This window comes from Coregonus clupeaformis, chromosome 15 (genome assembly GCF_020615455.1).
Source record: "Coregonus clupeaformis isolate EN_2021a chromosome 15, ASM2061545v1, whole genome shotgun sequence".
Classification (NCBI taxonomy): domain Eukaryota; kingdom Metazoa; phylum Chordata; class Actinopteri; order Salmoniformes; family Salmonidae; genus Coregonus; species Coregonus clupeaformis.
In genome coordinates, this window is record NC_059206.1 from 22,996,318 (window position 1) to 23,011,490 (window position 15,173).

Consider the following 15,173-nt stretch of genomic DNA (forward strand, 5'->3'; position numbering starts at 1 on the left):
GGTGCGAGTCGTCAGCCTGGTAAGGCCCGTTCCTGCTCCACGCACCAAGCCAGGGGTGCGTATAGTCAGCCCGGTCCGGCCCATTGCTGCTCCACGCACCAAGCCAGGGGTGCGCATCGTCAGCCCGGTCCGGTCCGTTCCTGCTCCACGCACCAAGCCAGGGGTGCGCGTCGTCAGTCTGGCACAACCCGTGCCTGGGTCACCGGTGCCTGATCAGGTACCGGTCAGCTGCTCCACAACGGAGCTTAAGCAATCCGCTCCTTCGATGTCCAGTCCAGCTCCAGCCAGCGGGGCCAGACCGGACCAGGGGCGTTACGGGGGGATTATTGGAGGGTGGTGGGCAAGCCCGGAGCCGGAACCGCCTCCGAGGAGGAATGCCCACCCAGCCCTCCCCTGTTTGGGTTTTGTTGAGGCGCGGTCGCAGTCCGCGCCTTTGGGGGTACTGTCACACCCTGGCTCTGGGAACTCTATATTTTGAGCCAGGGTGTGTAGTTTCTATGTGTTTGTGTTTCTATGTCGTGTTCTAGTATTGTATTTCTATGTTGGCCAGTGTGGTTCTCAATCAGAGGCAACGAGTGTCAGCTGTGGCTGGTTGTCTCTGATTGGGAACCATATTTAAACAGTCTGTTTTCCCATAGTGTTTGTGGGATCTTGTTCCGTTTGGGTTGTGTTTACCGTAGGACGTCACGTTTTCATTTTGTTGTTCTTATTATCACTGAAGATAATAAAGTTAAATATGTTCGTTCATCACGCTGCGCCTTGGTCTACTCCGTATAACGATCGTGACACATTCTCTCTACTATTATTCTGACATTTCTCATTTTTAAAATAAAGTGGTGATCCTAACTGACCTAAGACAGGGAATTTTTACTAGGATTAAATGTCAGGAATTGTGAAAAACTGAGTTTAAATGTATTTGGCTAAGGTGTATGTAAACTTCCGACTTCAACTGTATATATTGCTTCCAGCAAGACAATAACCCCAAGCCCACATAAAAATCCACAAATACATGGTTAATTGAGCACAAAATCAAGTCTCCGGACTTGAACCCCATTGAAAACCTGTGGTTTGAATTGAAGATGGCAGTCCATATGCGCAGATGAAGGATATCAAGGATCTGGAAAGATTCTGGATGGAGGAATGGTCTACGATCCCTCCCAATGTGTTCAATCTCATAAAACATTTTAGGAAAAAGGCTCAGTGTCGTTATCCTTGCAATGGAAGGGTGCCAGAGTAGCAGAGTAAGTTTGACCCCTATCTTTATTAGATAAAAAATATATATACTTAGCAACTGTATTAGTATAACATAAAATAATATTCTATTTCTTTGAGCATACAATATACAGTACAGCAGCTCAGTATTTGTATTATTTCTTTTATACAGTCTGTTTTGCTCATCTTTATCAAGGGTGCCAATAATTAAATCATTCCGGATCCCACTGTATGTTGTTGTATTTTTCAAAGTGCAGGTACATTCCCACCATGCATACTGTACCTATCCATACTGTACCTAACATACTGTAATGAATAACCAGTACATTACATTCATCACCTCACTGTACGTAACACTACGTACACACTGTATTCAGTACAGTATATACACATTGCTCAGAGGGTAACTCTTTCTTTCTTTATTCTCCACAGTGGATGTGACTCTGGATCCTGATAAAGCTCATCCCTCTCTCCTTCTGTCTGCGGACAGGAAACAAGTGACACGGAGAGACCCGAGAAGAGCAAAGAAATAATATTCCAGACTACTCAGGAAGATTTGTCCTGTCCATCAGTGTCCTGGAAAAGGAGGGCTTCTCCTCAGGGAGGTGTTACTACGAGGTGACGGTGAGGGGAAGACTGACTGGACGTTAGGAGTGGCCACAGAGTCCATCAACAGGAAAGGCAGCGTGCTACTAAACCCTGAGAATGGATACTGGGTGATATGGCTGAGAGATGGGAGCAAATACGAAGTGACTTTCCTGTTCCTCTCTCCTTGACCCACAGACCCTCGAAGGTCGGGGTATACACAGACTACGAACAAGGCCGGGTGTCGTTTTATGACCTGGTAGCTCGATGCCATATCTACTTCTACATGGGCTACAACTTTGCTGACACGCTCTATCCATACTTCAGCCCAGGCGTCAATCACAGTCGCAATAAAGCCCCATTGGTCATCTCTTCTGTCAATCACAAAGACTAAATCTACACTTCAGGACAAATGGAAATGTATATATTAATTTAAAACGTCTGTTTATCTCAATACATGTTACAAATATCCAAATCTATGTAAAGTAAGTAGACTCACATACAAGGAACAATGTAAAGACTAATAGGCGGCTGTATGTTGATTGGTTGTTTACCATGTTGCATATTCAAGCAGTTTTAAGGCATTTGGACAAAGCATTGGTACGTTGGTTTAGACACCATTCTTCATACAAGCACGGCAGTGGTCAGTAAGAGATGACTGCTTTTTCAAATAGAAAGATAATACACATTCTTAAAGAAAGTAAAAGGACATAAGTTAGCACATTTAGGGAATTATGTTAATAATAATAATATTATTAATCGTTATTTACCCAGATGTTTTTTTTGCAATCAAATAGTTTATCAAGACATTAAGAAAAAATCGAATAAAACAATTTTTAATATTACAATAAAGTTGCTATCTTCAAAAAGGGTTGTTCTTCAATCACTGCACCTGAGGAAACTGAGTAAACTGCATATACAGTAGTTCACATGATAAGGTATGCAGACAGGTAGAATCTTCTCATTCTGGATTTAGGATTCCTGTTCCAGCCTCACCTCTTCGGAACTGCAACAGAGAAAAAAACGGATCACCAATGACATCACAATTCAAGCCTTATGGGAAGTTGAACTGGCTCCAATACAACCACTCTCTTCTATCCTTAGGCCCTTGCCCTGTTCGTATACCTATAACCTTAATGCCTGTGACGAGGCTGATTAATACGACAGCAGGTAATAATGATTTGTACCTTACTAAACAGGTTTCCTGTTTTCTGGAAGATGGAAGGTTTCTTTGAAGTGGGTGTTGGCTTGGTAAGTTCTACTGAGTTATTCGGAAGGGGAAAGAACTCGGGCTGGGACAGAGGCAGGGAGAGAGGCTGGGACAGGGGCTGGGACAGAGGCAGGGAGAGAGGCTGGGACAGGGGCTGGGACAGAGGCAGGGAGAGAGGCTGGGACAGGGGCTGGGACAGAGGCAGGGAGAGAGGCTGGGACAGGGGCGGGGGTTGGGAGAAGGGATTGGTGTTTATGTACGGATGGCTTTGAGAGTATGTTTGGGGCTGTGAGTAGGATTGGGTTTGAGAATAAGATTGAGGTGGTAAGTAAGATTGGGTTTGGGACGATGAGTAGGATTGGGGTGGTGAGTAGGAGTGAGTTGTAGGCTGTGAGTAGGATTCAGGTTCAGAGTAAGGTTTTGTTTGTGAATAGGGTTGAGTTTGTGAGTAGGACTTGGGTGGTGAGTAGGACTGAGCTGAAGGTTGTGAGTTGGTTTGTGTCTGTGAGAAGGGCTGTGTGTTTAGGTAGGGCTGTGTCTGGGAGTAGGACTGGGGCAGCAGGGTGGAGGGTGGTAAGAGGGTGGGTGGGGGAGGGGGTGGGAAGCTGTCGTCCCAGTCTCCCCCCTCTACCTCCCCCTCGTGGGGTGTACCAGTCCCAGACAGCTGGTAGTGTTTCTTCCTCAGCTCTCCCAGACGAACTCTCTCCTGTTCCAGCTGATTCTCCAGCTCCAACACCTTCACCTACAGCACCGGGAATAGAGAAGAGGACGTTCACATACACACACACAACCAGTTGGTCACATGGAATAATATGTCCCTGGCCCCACACACACACACACACACACAAAATACACAAACAGCTATAAGTGGCTGTAGGCAGAGCAGTCAGAGCCGCTGCAATGACATACCTGAGACTCAATCTCTTGAGTCTTCACTTTGATCAGGGAGATGCCTGAGAAGTCCATGGGGTCTGGAGAGAAGCGAGGACAAGGGGAATAAACCCACACCTTTATACAACATTTATTTTATACAATACTCCTTCCCATAGCTGTGGGAAGTAGTTCGGGGGTGTAGGTGCTGCAGAGAAAGAAATGCCTGCACTAAAGACGTCTATATCGGTCCGCTAATACAGGACTAGTAGACGCTCTTATCCAGAGCAACTTACAGTAGTGAGTGCATACATTTTCATACTTTTTCGTACTGGTCCTCCGTGGGAATCAAACCCACAACCCTAGCATTGCAAACGCCATGCTCTACCAACTGAACCATATCATCATCACAAACCACTTGATGTCTCAATGTACTCAATTACTGTATTGTGCATTGTTTTTCTTAATGGTGATGGTACAAACCTAGATGACCAGCCTATGTACAATACAGTAATGTACATTTCCATTAAGTGGTTTGTAAGGATGGTAAATTAATACTGCACAAAAAGTGGTTGTTTTCCGTGTTATTTGATCAAGAAAAATATTTAATTTGATGTGGATGTTTTGTGTCTTTGCACCTTTGGATGGAAATGTTTGAGGACAGGGTTTTGTTCTTTCTGGATTCCATTAAAATGACAATTGCAGAGAAAGGATCAGGGCAACAACTCTTACAATTCTAACTATTGAATCCTGCAAGATACTGTTCTTAATTATACAACTACCTTTCTTGCCAAAGCGGAGATGCTGAAAAAATGTTTTGCCAGAGCTACAGACGTCTATATTGGTCCGCTAATAATAGTACTGTGATATTATTATTATTATTATTTTTTTATTATTATTATTAATATAGTCTCAAAAAACGATCCTAGGCAACATTGACTAGGGTCTGCTTTCAATGACAGACTATTTTGGCAACTTCGATTAGAGAAAATAATTGTTCCGGGGTGGGTCCTCTTCAGACAGACAACAGAATGTCGCAATTCGAAATCAAAGTCTGCAGGGAAAACCTTTGCAGTGGCTTTAGGGAAGGTAGTTGATACAAACTAGACATTTGCAAAATGCCCTCATTAAAAATAACCGCTGTGATCTCCATCTTGCTAGCTACTATTTTGTATTTTATTCAAGTGGATAAGGTATTGACGTAGACAGTGACGTAGTTCCTCTATGCCAAAAGAGTCCGACATTGAAACCCGACCCTAGTCACGGTTGCCTAGGGTCAGGTTTTTGAGACAACCTTCCTCCCTTCCCTCTTTTCACTTCTCTCAGTGATCTGCTGACTATTGTCCATGTTTGGTTGTGTTTACCACTATGGTAGCCATGTCACCTCTCGCTTTCAATTCAATTCAAAAGGGCTTTATCTTTCTCTCTCTGCCTCCCACTTTCTCTCACTGTCCTTCCCTCTTCCTCCCTTCTCCTCCTCCTGTCTCTCACCTCTCTCAGTGATCTGCCTCTGTCCGTGATTGGTGGAGGTCACCACTATGGCAGCCATGTCGTTGACGTGTCTCGAGGCCTGCTGCAGCGTCGACAGCTTCTTGTTGTTGCGGTCCGCCTTCACCTGTAGCCATGGCAACACAGGGGGGACGAGGGGTCAAATGTCAAGTTAGAGAACATGAAGACGGAATCAGCTGTGTGTTAAGTGTGTGTGTATGTGTTTTACCTTGGAGGCAGCGACCAGCTGGGCAGTACTAGCAGCGATCTCATGTGAACAGACGATGAGCTCCTCGTATTTACCCCCGCTAGTTACCACCTTATCAGCCGAGTCTCTGCCAGGAGAGAGAGGAAACAAGATATTGCTTTTGACTTTATCCCCCTGCAAGACTGTGCTCAGATATGCATGTTATTTTTCCATTTGTGTGGGCAAAATGTGGGTTTTACACACAAATATCTCAATTTAGGATTCAGCCCTATGACAACATGACTAGTATCACTGCTGTAACAACAATTCGCTGTATATAATACACGTGTGTAATGTGTATATCCAGTCAGTACTTACAGCATCTGAGTGGCACCCCAGCCCACTGACTTGGAGGCAGAGATGAGTCCTTCAGTCCAACAAGAGTTCTTAGCATAGAACTCCTTCACTGATGCTGCCCCCTGTGGAGAAAACATGTCATTGCAGCCCAGTGCCTAATACAGATGTGCTCAACCTTTTGGAGGTCCACTATTTGACTTTGTTGATAAGTATGGAAGTACAGCCTATTCTAAACACAAATGTAATATTTAGAACTCACTCTGCTGCTTTCCGCAATGTCTTTCTGTAGGTCAGTGGCAGCTGTCACCAGCATGTGGATGGCCTTCATTAGGTCTGAACAGGAGCCAAGGATGCTGAGAGGGAGACAGAGAAAAAGCATATTGACACTGTAAACTACAGTGATAGCTCCTCCAGCACATAACGTTAGTTAGTAACTCCAGAGTTATTGGTGAGTTAATCGACTGTGTTCTACTGTGTTCTTTGTTCTACTGTGTTATGTGATCTACTGTGTACTATTGTGTACTACTGTGTTCTACTGTGTACTATTGTGTTCTGGGTTCTACTGTGTACTATTGTGTTCTGTGTTCTACTGTGTACTTCTGGGTTGTACTTTGTACTATTGTGTTCTGTGTTCTACTGTGTTTCACTGACCTCTGGTTGACCTCCAGTTTGACCCCAGACGTGTCTCTCCTGGCCTGGTTCAGGATCTCCTGTTCATAGCATGGGTAGAAAATACATAAGGAATGTCCTCAACAATGATATGCTCTGTGTGTGTGTGTATGCGTCCATTTATGTTCTTACGTCCATGCGGAGTACAGCCTCCTCTATTGCAGTAGAGGTAGCAGTCATCTCTTTCTCCACCATGTCTCCCAGCTCCTCTTTTAGAACATCCTGCCCTTTAAGACGCAGATCCTACACAGGAAATACACTTACATTACATCCTGTCCTATCCTGCACTGACACAAAATGGCTGCCAGTGCACTGACCAACAGAATGTTGCTTTCAATAGGAATGTTTATTCCCCTAGTTGTAGTTCTCTGTGTGTGATGACCCCGTACCTGTCCCATAGTGAGTATACGTTGCATTACGTAGCGTATACTAGTAGGGTCGGCTCTAAGTAGCGTGGCGCTGGATTTCAGCTCGTTTAGGAACTGCAGACAGTGGGTGGAAGCTTCTCTACAACTGTCAGTCAGACCTAGAGGGAGAGATTAAGGGATGAGTATGTGTGTCTGTGAGCATGCTTGCGTGCGTGCAGTGTGTGTCTTACGGTCGGCCTGGTCAGTAGGAGCAGTGTGTGCTGTAGCTCCTCCGTTGACGATGGTGTCCGAAGCCAGATGGGAGAACTGTGTCACAGCCCTCAGAAGACCACTGGCATCTGATACAGACAGGACAGAGACAGGAGATTATATACACACACGCACACACAAACACGCACGCATGCCATACGCGCACACAAGGTGGATACACACCGTCCATATTTCCCAGGTAGACCATGTGACTCTGTTGCATCTTGTCTAAAGAACCCAGGGTGATCTCAGCTCGGTTCACCAGGTACTCTGGAGAGCAGGTGCAGCGTACGTGTATGGGGTCGTCCAGTTTGGACACAGCGTCCAGTATGATGCCTTCAGCCTCCACCACGGCACACTGGAGCAGACAGAACTGTTCCTCCTGCAGCTTCCTGGTCAGCTCACCCTCACGAGACGCCTGGAGTAACACACACACCAGAAAGATTACAGGTTAAAACACACCTATACACACACGCTCGTATGCATGCACAACCGCCTCACACACACAGCCCATACCTGTTGCTGTAGTTGTTGCCTCAGACTGGCCATCTCTCTGGCTGTCCTGTCGTTGACCTGCTCCAGAGAGCTGTGTTGGAGCTGAGCCTGCTGCTTTAAAGAGGACAGCTCAGCATCTTTCTCCCTCACAGAGCGCAGCAACCCCTCTCTCTCTGTCTGGAGACCCATCAGGGCACTGTTCATCTGAGAACCAGTCTGAAGGGGAGACAGATACATAAACATGTCTCTCAACCTTATTTGTACCAAGGACTGACAAGTATTGGTCCTCCATTTGCCAGGGACCAGCAGAAAGGTTCCTACCGTCTCCTTGTTCTGCAGGGCATTGTTAGCGCGTGACACCTCCGCTCGACTCTGCTCCAGCTCTCGCTTCAGTCTGTCAATCTCCACTCTCTGCTCCGCGTTTATAGCCAGCTGTAATCTCACACACACACACACACACACACACACGTCAATTAATCAGAATTTCCTCCAATGTCTTACTATGCAGCACAAGTTCGACTTCAAGTTCAAGTCTAGTGTGTCGACAGCCCGTACCTGTTGATGTAGCTGTTGCTTCAGGCTGGCTATCTCTCTGGCTGATCTGTCCCTGTCCTGCTCTATGGAGCTGTGATGGAGCTGAGCCTGCTGTTGTAGGGAGGACACTTCACCCTCTTTCTCCCTCAAACAGCGCAGCAGTTCCTCCCTCTCTCGCTGGAGGCCCTGCAGAGCACTAGTCATTTGGGAACCAGCCTGTGGAAGCAGAAGGGTTCTGATTGGTTCAAGAAGGACACAAAATAATAAAAGGGTAGAGTCTAGATTGAGAGACGGAAAAACACAGTTTCATGCTTCTACCTTCAAAAGCCTACCATGTCGTTGTTGCCTACCATCTCTTTGTTGTCCAGGGCACTGTGGACTTCACCTAACGCTGCTCTCTGGTCCAACTGCTCTCTGTTCAGCCGATCTATCTCCTGCTTCTGCTGCTCCAGCTACAAGACAGGACAGAGAAAACACACAGAGAGAAGTCAGGAAACACATGGGAAAAGTATAAATAATCCTTTAACATTACAAGAGTAAGGATCATCCTGGAGAAATAAACCCTGAACCTGCTCCATATTTGCTACATACTCTAGGGGTTAGAGATCAGGGTTAGAGGTCAGGGGTTAACAGTTATAGTACCTTGAGTCTATTCTCCTGTCGAAGGTGGTCCACCTCGCTGGCCAGCTGCTGTTTGGCCGTGGCCAGTTCCTCCTGGTTCTGCTGGGTGCTGGACAAGAACCTGACTGTCTCTGCATTCTGAACACACAATATTGTGTCAGCTCACAAGAAGAATATTTAAAGACATAGAAATTCCCAGTGTGCAGTGTCCGTACCTTCTTCAGTAGCTCAGCATGGCTGGTGACCAGTTCAGCGTGTCTCTCTTTGAGCTGAGAGAAACGCAGCTCAGCTGCCAGGGCTCGACCTGTAGGGGGAGGACGGGGTTAACAGGTGTGTGTGTGTGTGTGTCCGTCCGTTTGCGTCTGCGTCTGTGTGTATACTCACCATCAGCCTCCTGGTATCCAGCCTGTACCCCTGGTATGGCTGCGGTGGCCTGTCGTAAGGCCCCTACCTCCATGCGCAGGTGTTCATTGTCCACCAGAGCCATCTGCTTATGGGTCCTCTGGTCCTCCAGCTCTGCTTCCAGCCTGTTCACCTGAGACTTCAGCTGGGTCACACACCTCTGGGCCTAGGGAGAGAGAGGGGAGGAGGGGGAGGGGTCAAACACACACATACATTCTTAGTTACACATACACCTGCTCACAGACAGACAGATAGACAGACAGAGAAACAGACAGACAGACTGAGACACGCATGCAAGCAAACACACACACACACCTCTGTTTTGAGGAGCTGCAGCTCTGGTTTGATGACCTCCAGCTCCTTCCTCAGAGTCTCTGCCTCCGTCAGACCTGGAGATGGAGATCTTCTGAGGGATATCAGAGGCAAACCAGAAACTGGTATTATTTCACATAATCATTTCTCCTTCAAACTTTTGTTAGACAAGTGTTTTGTTAGCTCAGTGAAAAGAGAAGATCTTTCATTTACCTTTGATCAAATCCAGCATCAGGAGCTCCCAGCTGACTGAACATGTAGTACGGTTGCTGTCAAACAAATGGATGCAGACAGTTATGAGGCAATTGATAATTATCATGTAAATAACAATCCTAGGTTCAATAGCATAGTGTAAAATAAAGTAATGGGAGAGTAACAGGAGAGTGTGCAGTCGTACCTGTGGCATCTTGGGTGCTTGGCTATGGTCTGGCTGTGGCTCCGCCTCTTCTTCTTCATAAGACTCCTCATTGGGCATCACCACCACCGGCCGCACGTACTCCGCCAGCGCAGAGGCACGCAGGAAGTTCGGAGGAGACTACAGGTGTCGCGCACACACAACGCACACAAGTGAACATACGGAACACAGAGATAGAAAAGTAAAACAGGTATTGGTGGGAATGGCCAATTCCCCACAGACACACACTACAGTCGTGGTCAAAAGTTTTGAGAATGACACAAGTATTGGTTTCCACAAAGTTTGCTGCCTCAGTGTTGATTATGGAAATTTGCATATACTCCAGAATGTCATGAAGAGTGATCAGATGAATTGCAATTAATTGCAAAGTCCCTCTTGCCATGAAAATTAACTTAATCCCCCAAAAAAACATTTCCACTGCATTTCAGCTCTGCCACAAAAGGACCAGCTGCCATCATGTCAGTGATTGTCTCGTTAACACAGGTGAGAGTGTTGACGAGGACAAGGCTGGAGATCACTCGGTCATGCTGATTGAGTCAGAATAACAGACTGGAAGCTTTGAAAGGAGGGTGGTGCTTGAAATCATTGTTCTTCCTCTGTCAACCATGGTTACCTGCAAGGAAACACGTGCTGTCATCATTGCTTTGCACAAAAAGGGCTTCACAGGCAAGGATATTGCTGCTAGTAAGATTGCACCTAAATCAACCATTTATCGGATCATCAAGAATTTAAAGGAGAGAGGTTCAATTGTTGTGAAGAAGGCGTCAGGGCGCCCAAGAAAGTCCAGCAAGCGCCAGGACTGTCTCCTAAAGTTGATTCAGCTGCGGGATCAGGGCACCACCAGTGCAGAGCTTGCTCAGGAATGGCAGCAGGCAGGTGTGAGTGCATCTGCACGCACAGTGAGGCGAATACTTTTGGAGGATGGCCTGGTGTCAAGAAGGGCAGCAAAGAAGCCACTTCTCTCCAGGAAAAACATCAGGGACAGACTGATATTCTGCAAAAGGTACATGGATTGGACTGCTGAGGACTGGGGTAGAGTCATTTAATCTGATGAATCCCCTTTCCGATTGTTTGGGCCATCCGGAAAACACCTTGTCCGGAGAAGACAAGGTGAGCGCTACCATCAGTCCTGTGTTATGCCAACAGTAAAGCATCCTGAGACCATTCATGTGTGGGGTTGCTTCTCAGCCAAGGGTGTGAGCTCACTCACAATTGTGCCTAAGAACACAGCCATGAATAAAGAATGGTACCAACACATCCTCTGAGAGCAACTTCTCCCAACCATCCAAGAACTGTTTGGTGACGACCAATGCCTTTTCCAGCATGATGGAGCACCTTGCCATAAGGCAAAAGTGATAACTAAGTGGCTCTGGGAACAAAACATCGATATTTTGGGTCCATGGCCAGGAAACTCCCCAGAACTTAATCCCATTGAGAACTTGTGGTCAATCCTCAAGAGGCGGGTGGACAAACAAAAACCCACAAATTCTGACAAACTCCAAGCATTGATTATGCAAGAATGGGCTGCCATCAGTCAGGATGTGGCCTAGAAGTTAATTGACAGCATGCCAGGGCGGATTGCAGAGGTCTTGAAAAAGAAGGGTCAACACTGCAAATATTGACTCTTTGCATAAACTGAATGTCATTGTCAATGAAAGCCTTTGACACTTATGGAATACTTGTAATTATACTTCAGTGTACCATAGTAACTACTGACATAAAGATCTAAGAACACTGAAGCAGCAAACTTTGTGGAGACCAATACTTGTGTCATTCTCAAAACTTTTGACCACGACTGTACATCGCTTACATCTGGCAGGTCAGGGATCTGGATGACCTTTTTGAAGAACTCAGTCTCTCTGGCTCGATCAAAGAACTTAGTGAGGCTGGAAGACAACAGGGCAGAGATCATTCAAACCATACACCATGCATACCGGTACACACACACACACAACAGTTGATAGTTGTGTAGGCCGACCTGTTGAACAGATCACGGAATCTCTCCCGGTGTCCTAGAAGAGAGTCAGCTGATACACCTGGAACACAGAGCAGGACCACACATGTTTATAGACGAGTACAGGTCAGATTTAGAAATCCAGAGGGCTACAGAACTGGGGTTTTGTGTATGTGTGTGTGACTGACGGCTGTGCAGTTTGAACAGTAGTTTGACGGAGAAGTGGTAGAGCCAGCTGCAGTCCAGTATAACAGGAATAAGAGGTCCCAGACGACACTGTCCGGCCGGAGTGGTGGACTTGCCCGCGTTGGCATCCAGCTGCCGCCAAACTGTTAGGAAGACACAGGCACAGATGGTTATGGCTTCATTCAACTGAGAATCAATGTATAAAGGAGAATGAAAGCCTTAGCTAAAAGACCCACCTGTCTCTGACATTTTCAGAGCAGCATCCAGGTAATCTAACAGCTCCTGAGTCATATCAAATCTGTAGAGAAGAGAACCCCTTACAGTGTTACAGAGAACACCTTAACAGAGATCACTGTTACCACCTGCAAATGTAGCTCACCTCAGAAACAGCTCAACAAACCCTGATTTGGTGTTGAGAAAGTCATTTGTACCCATAGTATCATAGGAGTTTTGGGGTACAGTATGGTGCTATTGACTGTGTTTTGGCGGAGGGGACAGAAACTCACATTTTGTTGACGTCAGTTCCTGCCTCTCTCTCCACCGTCTCATCTGTGGCCTCCAGGTTACCTGGAATAACCTTGTGCTGGGGAAGAAAGAATCCATGTACATACCAGAAAGGTTTGTCTACAGGAGAAAGTGTTGACCCCATGACAACTTTTGATGTTACATCTACTATTAATTAACATAATAGCACCTCCCCCGGTACAGAGAATGCAATGGTATCACAAGGATACCCGCAATCCTCCCGAGTGGCGCAGTGGTCTAAGGCACTGCATCGCAGTGCTAGCTGTGTCACTAGAGATCCTGGTTCGAATCCAGGCTCTGTCGTAGCCGGCCGCGACCGGGAGACCCATGGGGTGGCGCACAATTGGCCCAGCGTTGTCCAGGGTAGGGGAGGGAATGGCCGGCAGGGATGTAGCTCAGTTGGTAGAGCATGGCGTTTGCAACGCCAGGGTTGTGGGTTCGATTCCCACGGGGGGTATAAAAAATAATGTATGCACTAACTGTAAGTCGCTCTGGATAAGAGCGTCTGCTAAATGACTTAAATGTAAATGGATACAGTAGATTCTAGGTGGTGTATATATGCAATGCATGGGGTCTCACCTTCACATGGAACTCAATTTTGAGGGACAGGAACTTGGCCGAAAGGGCCACAATATGGCCGTACCGATCATGCAGGTTCCCCTGGAAATACATATGGTCAAAATCCACTGTCATAATACGTCCTAAGTTTCAATGTCATCAACTCATAAAAAGGTAGCATCAACCTAGTACTCACCCAGAGTACGCCCATGTCTTTGACCATCCTGCAGTATCTATGAGAGTCTTTCACAGCCTGAGGAACACACAGGAGAGAGGAGTCACTCACAGGACATTACAGCAAGGAGAGACTTTAAAGATGACACTAGACGTACAGGGAAGTTTGGCAAGAAGAAGAGATAGAAGAGGAGAAGAAGGGAGGAGAGATCTCATGAAGGAAGATAGAAGGGGAAAATAAAGAGAAAGAGGACGTTTATAAAGGAAGAGGAGGAAGAAGAAATGCTATATGAGGGACAGGAATGGGATGACTAACGTTATGGTGTCCATCCCGGAGAACTTTGTGCAGCATGTAGCAGAACTTCCAGCTGATGATGGCGTTGGAGGAGAGCGGCAGGTTGCAGATGTACGACCAGAATGTTGTGGCTCCACCCTCTTTATGGGTCCCCATGATGATGTCAGCACCGTCGTCAAGGAAACGGACAGACCCACTGAACCAATTATGTATATAAACACACCAACAGACAGACACCCTGCAAGACCAAGAAACTAACAAATATTTATACGGTTTACATCTCAAATCATGGGTGTGAATATGAATAGCCCTGGGAGTAATGGTAAATGATGCATATTATCAATACATGGTGGATATACTTAGAGGTAGCCTAACACACACATTTCTCCAGATGGTCTGCTTGGAGTGTGTTTAAAGTGAGTGTCTAAGACATGTTTGGAAAGGATACTGCGTGCATATTTCTCCTTCAGCGGTGTCTCACTGGAGGTGATGCTTTTACTGATGCTGTGGAGCTGAGACGAAGAAAGTAGAGGGGAGGAAAGGGGGGAGGACAGTGGGAGAGGGAGAGAATCAGTCACCACCTGGCTACATCTCCGAGAACAATGAAAGACACAGCACATGACATTGATAGGCGGAATTCGAAGAACAGTTGTTTTCAAAGTGAGGTATGGCATGAGGAAATTATGTCACCATTGAATCTTTTTTATAATTGAACATACATCTAGTCAAAATTAAGTGCACTGCATTGTTATAACTCCAACGTTTTTCCCCAGTTCTTTCTAGAACGAGTCGATGTTAAAAAATATCTGTTGTTGAAATTATATTTATGATACAGATGTTTCTAGAGTATATTTCCTTGTCCGACTAAACTTTACTCATTATAACACTAATACTGAAAGAAAACAGAGATATTATGTATGTTGTCACAGAAATACATTATCTAAAGGCATGTTCACACCCTTACCACCATACAACATTGACACAAACACCATTCAAAATAATCCTTGATTTAAAATAAATCTGTAAATGAGGGAGAGTATTTTAATTTTTTTACAAAAAAGCTTGGTTTAAATGTACCTGTAGTTTTTCAAATTGTTCTTTCTCAGCAGCCAATTGCTTCTCTGTTTTATTCTCGCTTTTGTTTTTCGGTTTACTGGAGTTCATTTTGCCGCTGTAATCCACTGGGATGAAATTACCCGACTAGTTGCTGTCCCAGCCACTCCACACCAACCGTTTGCCAATACCTGTCTGCTCTGGGTAGTCAATCCACAATGGCGAAGGCACGTCAAAAGCACGCGACGCTCAAGGCGGTGTATCAATTCCTTCACGGATTAGTGACAGAGTGAATGATAGTAGGAGCAAATTACAGGTGGAAATACTGTATTAATGAATGGAAATTATGAATTCTCTAAATGATATGCTGAGGTCGCTTATTTTTGGGCACGCACTGTGCATTCTTGTGCGTAATCTTCATTCCATTACGCTTATCTCTCCAACATTTTACGTG

At 45.8% G+C, this 15,173-nt stretch overlaps 1 protein-coding gene and 1 long non-coding RNA gene across 2 annotated transcripts; both read right to left on the minus strand.

Annotated features, from left to right (window-relative positions):
• Positions 1-2,224: 2,224 nt before the first annotated feature.
• LOC121582764 lies at positions 2,225-3,164 on the minus strand. The gene is made up of 2 exons (XR_006003398.1): positions 2,985-3,164; positions 2,225-2,803 (listed from the first exon to the last, which is right to left on the minus strand). It is a non-coding gene; the product is annotated as an uncharacterized LOC121582764 (long non-coding RNA).
• A 3-nt stretch (positions 3,165-3,167) lies between these two features.
• LOC121582761 (huntingtin-interacting protein 1-related protein) lies at positions 3,168-15,100 on the minus strand (the record flags this gene model as incomplete). Its single annotated transcript, XM_041898853.2, has 31 exons — positions 14,744-15,100; positions 14,115-14,178; positions 13,688-13,830; positions 13,394-13,450; positions 13,219-13,299; positions 12,621-12,697; positions 12,351-12,412; positions 12,117-12,257; positions 11,953-12,010; positions 11,785-11,860; positions 9,957-10,094; positions 9,773-9,828; positions 9,563-9,653; positions 9,230-9,413; positions 9,061-9,149; positions 8,867-8,983; positions 8,575-8,676; positions 8,246-8,440; positions 8,012-8,122; positions 7,712-7,906; positions 7,379-7,613; positions 7,177-7,284; positions 6,968-7,104; positions 6,711-6,821; positions 6,561-6,619; positions 6,169-6,262; positions 5,931-6,031; positions 5,595-5,700; positions 5,369-5,492; positions 3,917-3,978; positions 3,168-3,749 (listed from the first exon to the last, which is right to left on the minus strand). Coding segments are annotated over exons 1-31 (3,843 nt in total), but the record flags the coding sequence as incomplete, so codon positions are not given.
• Positions 15,101-15,173: the final 73 nt, after the last annotated feature.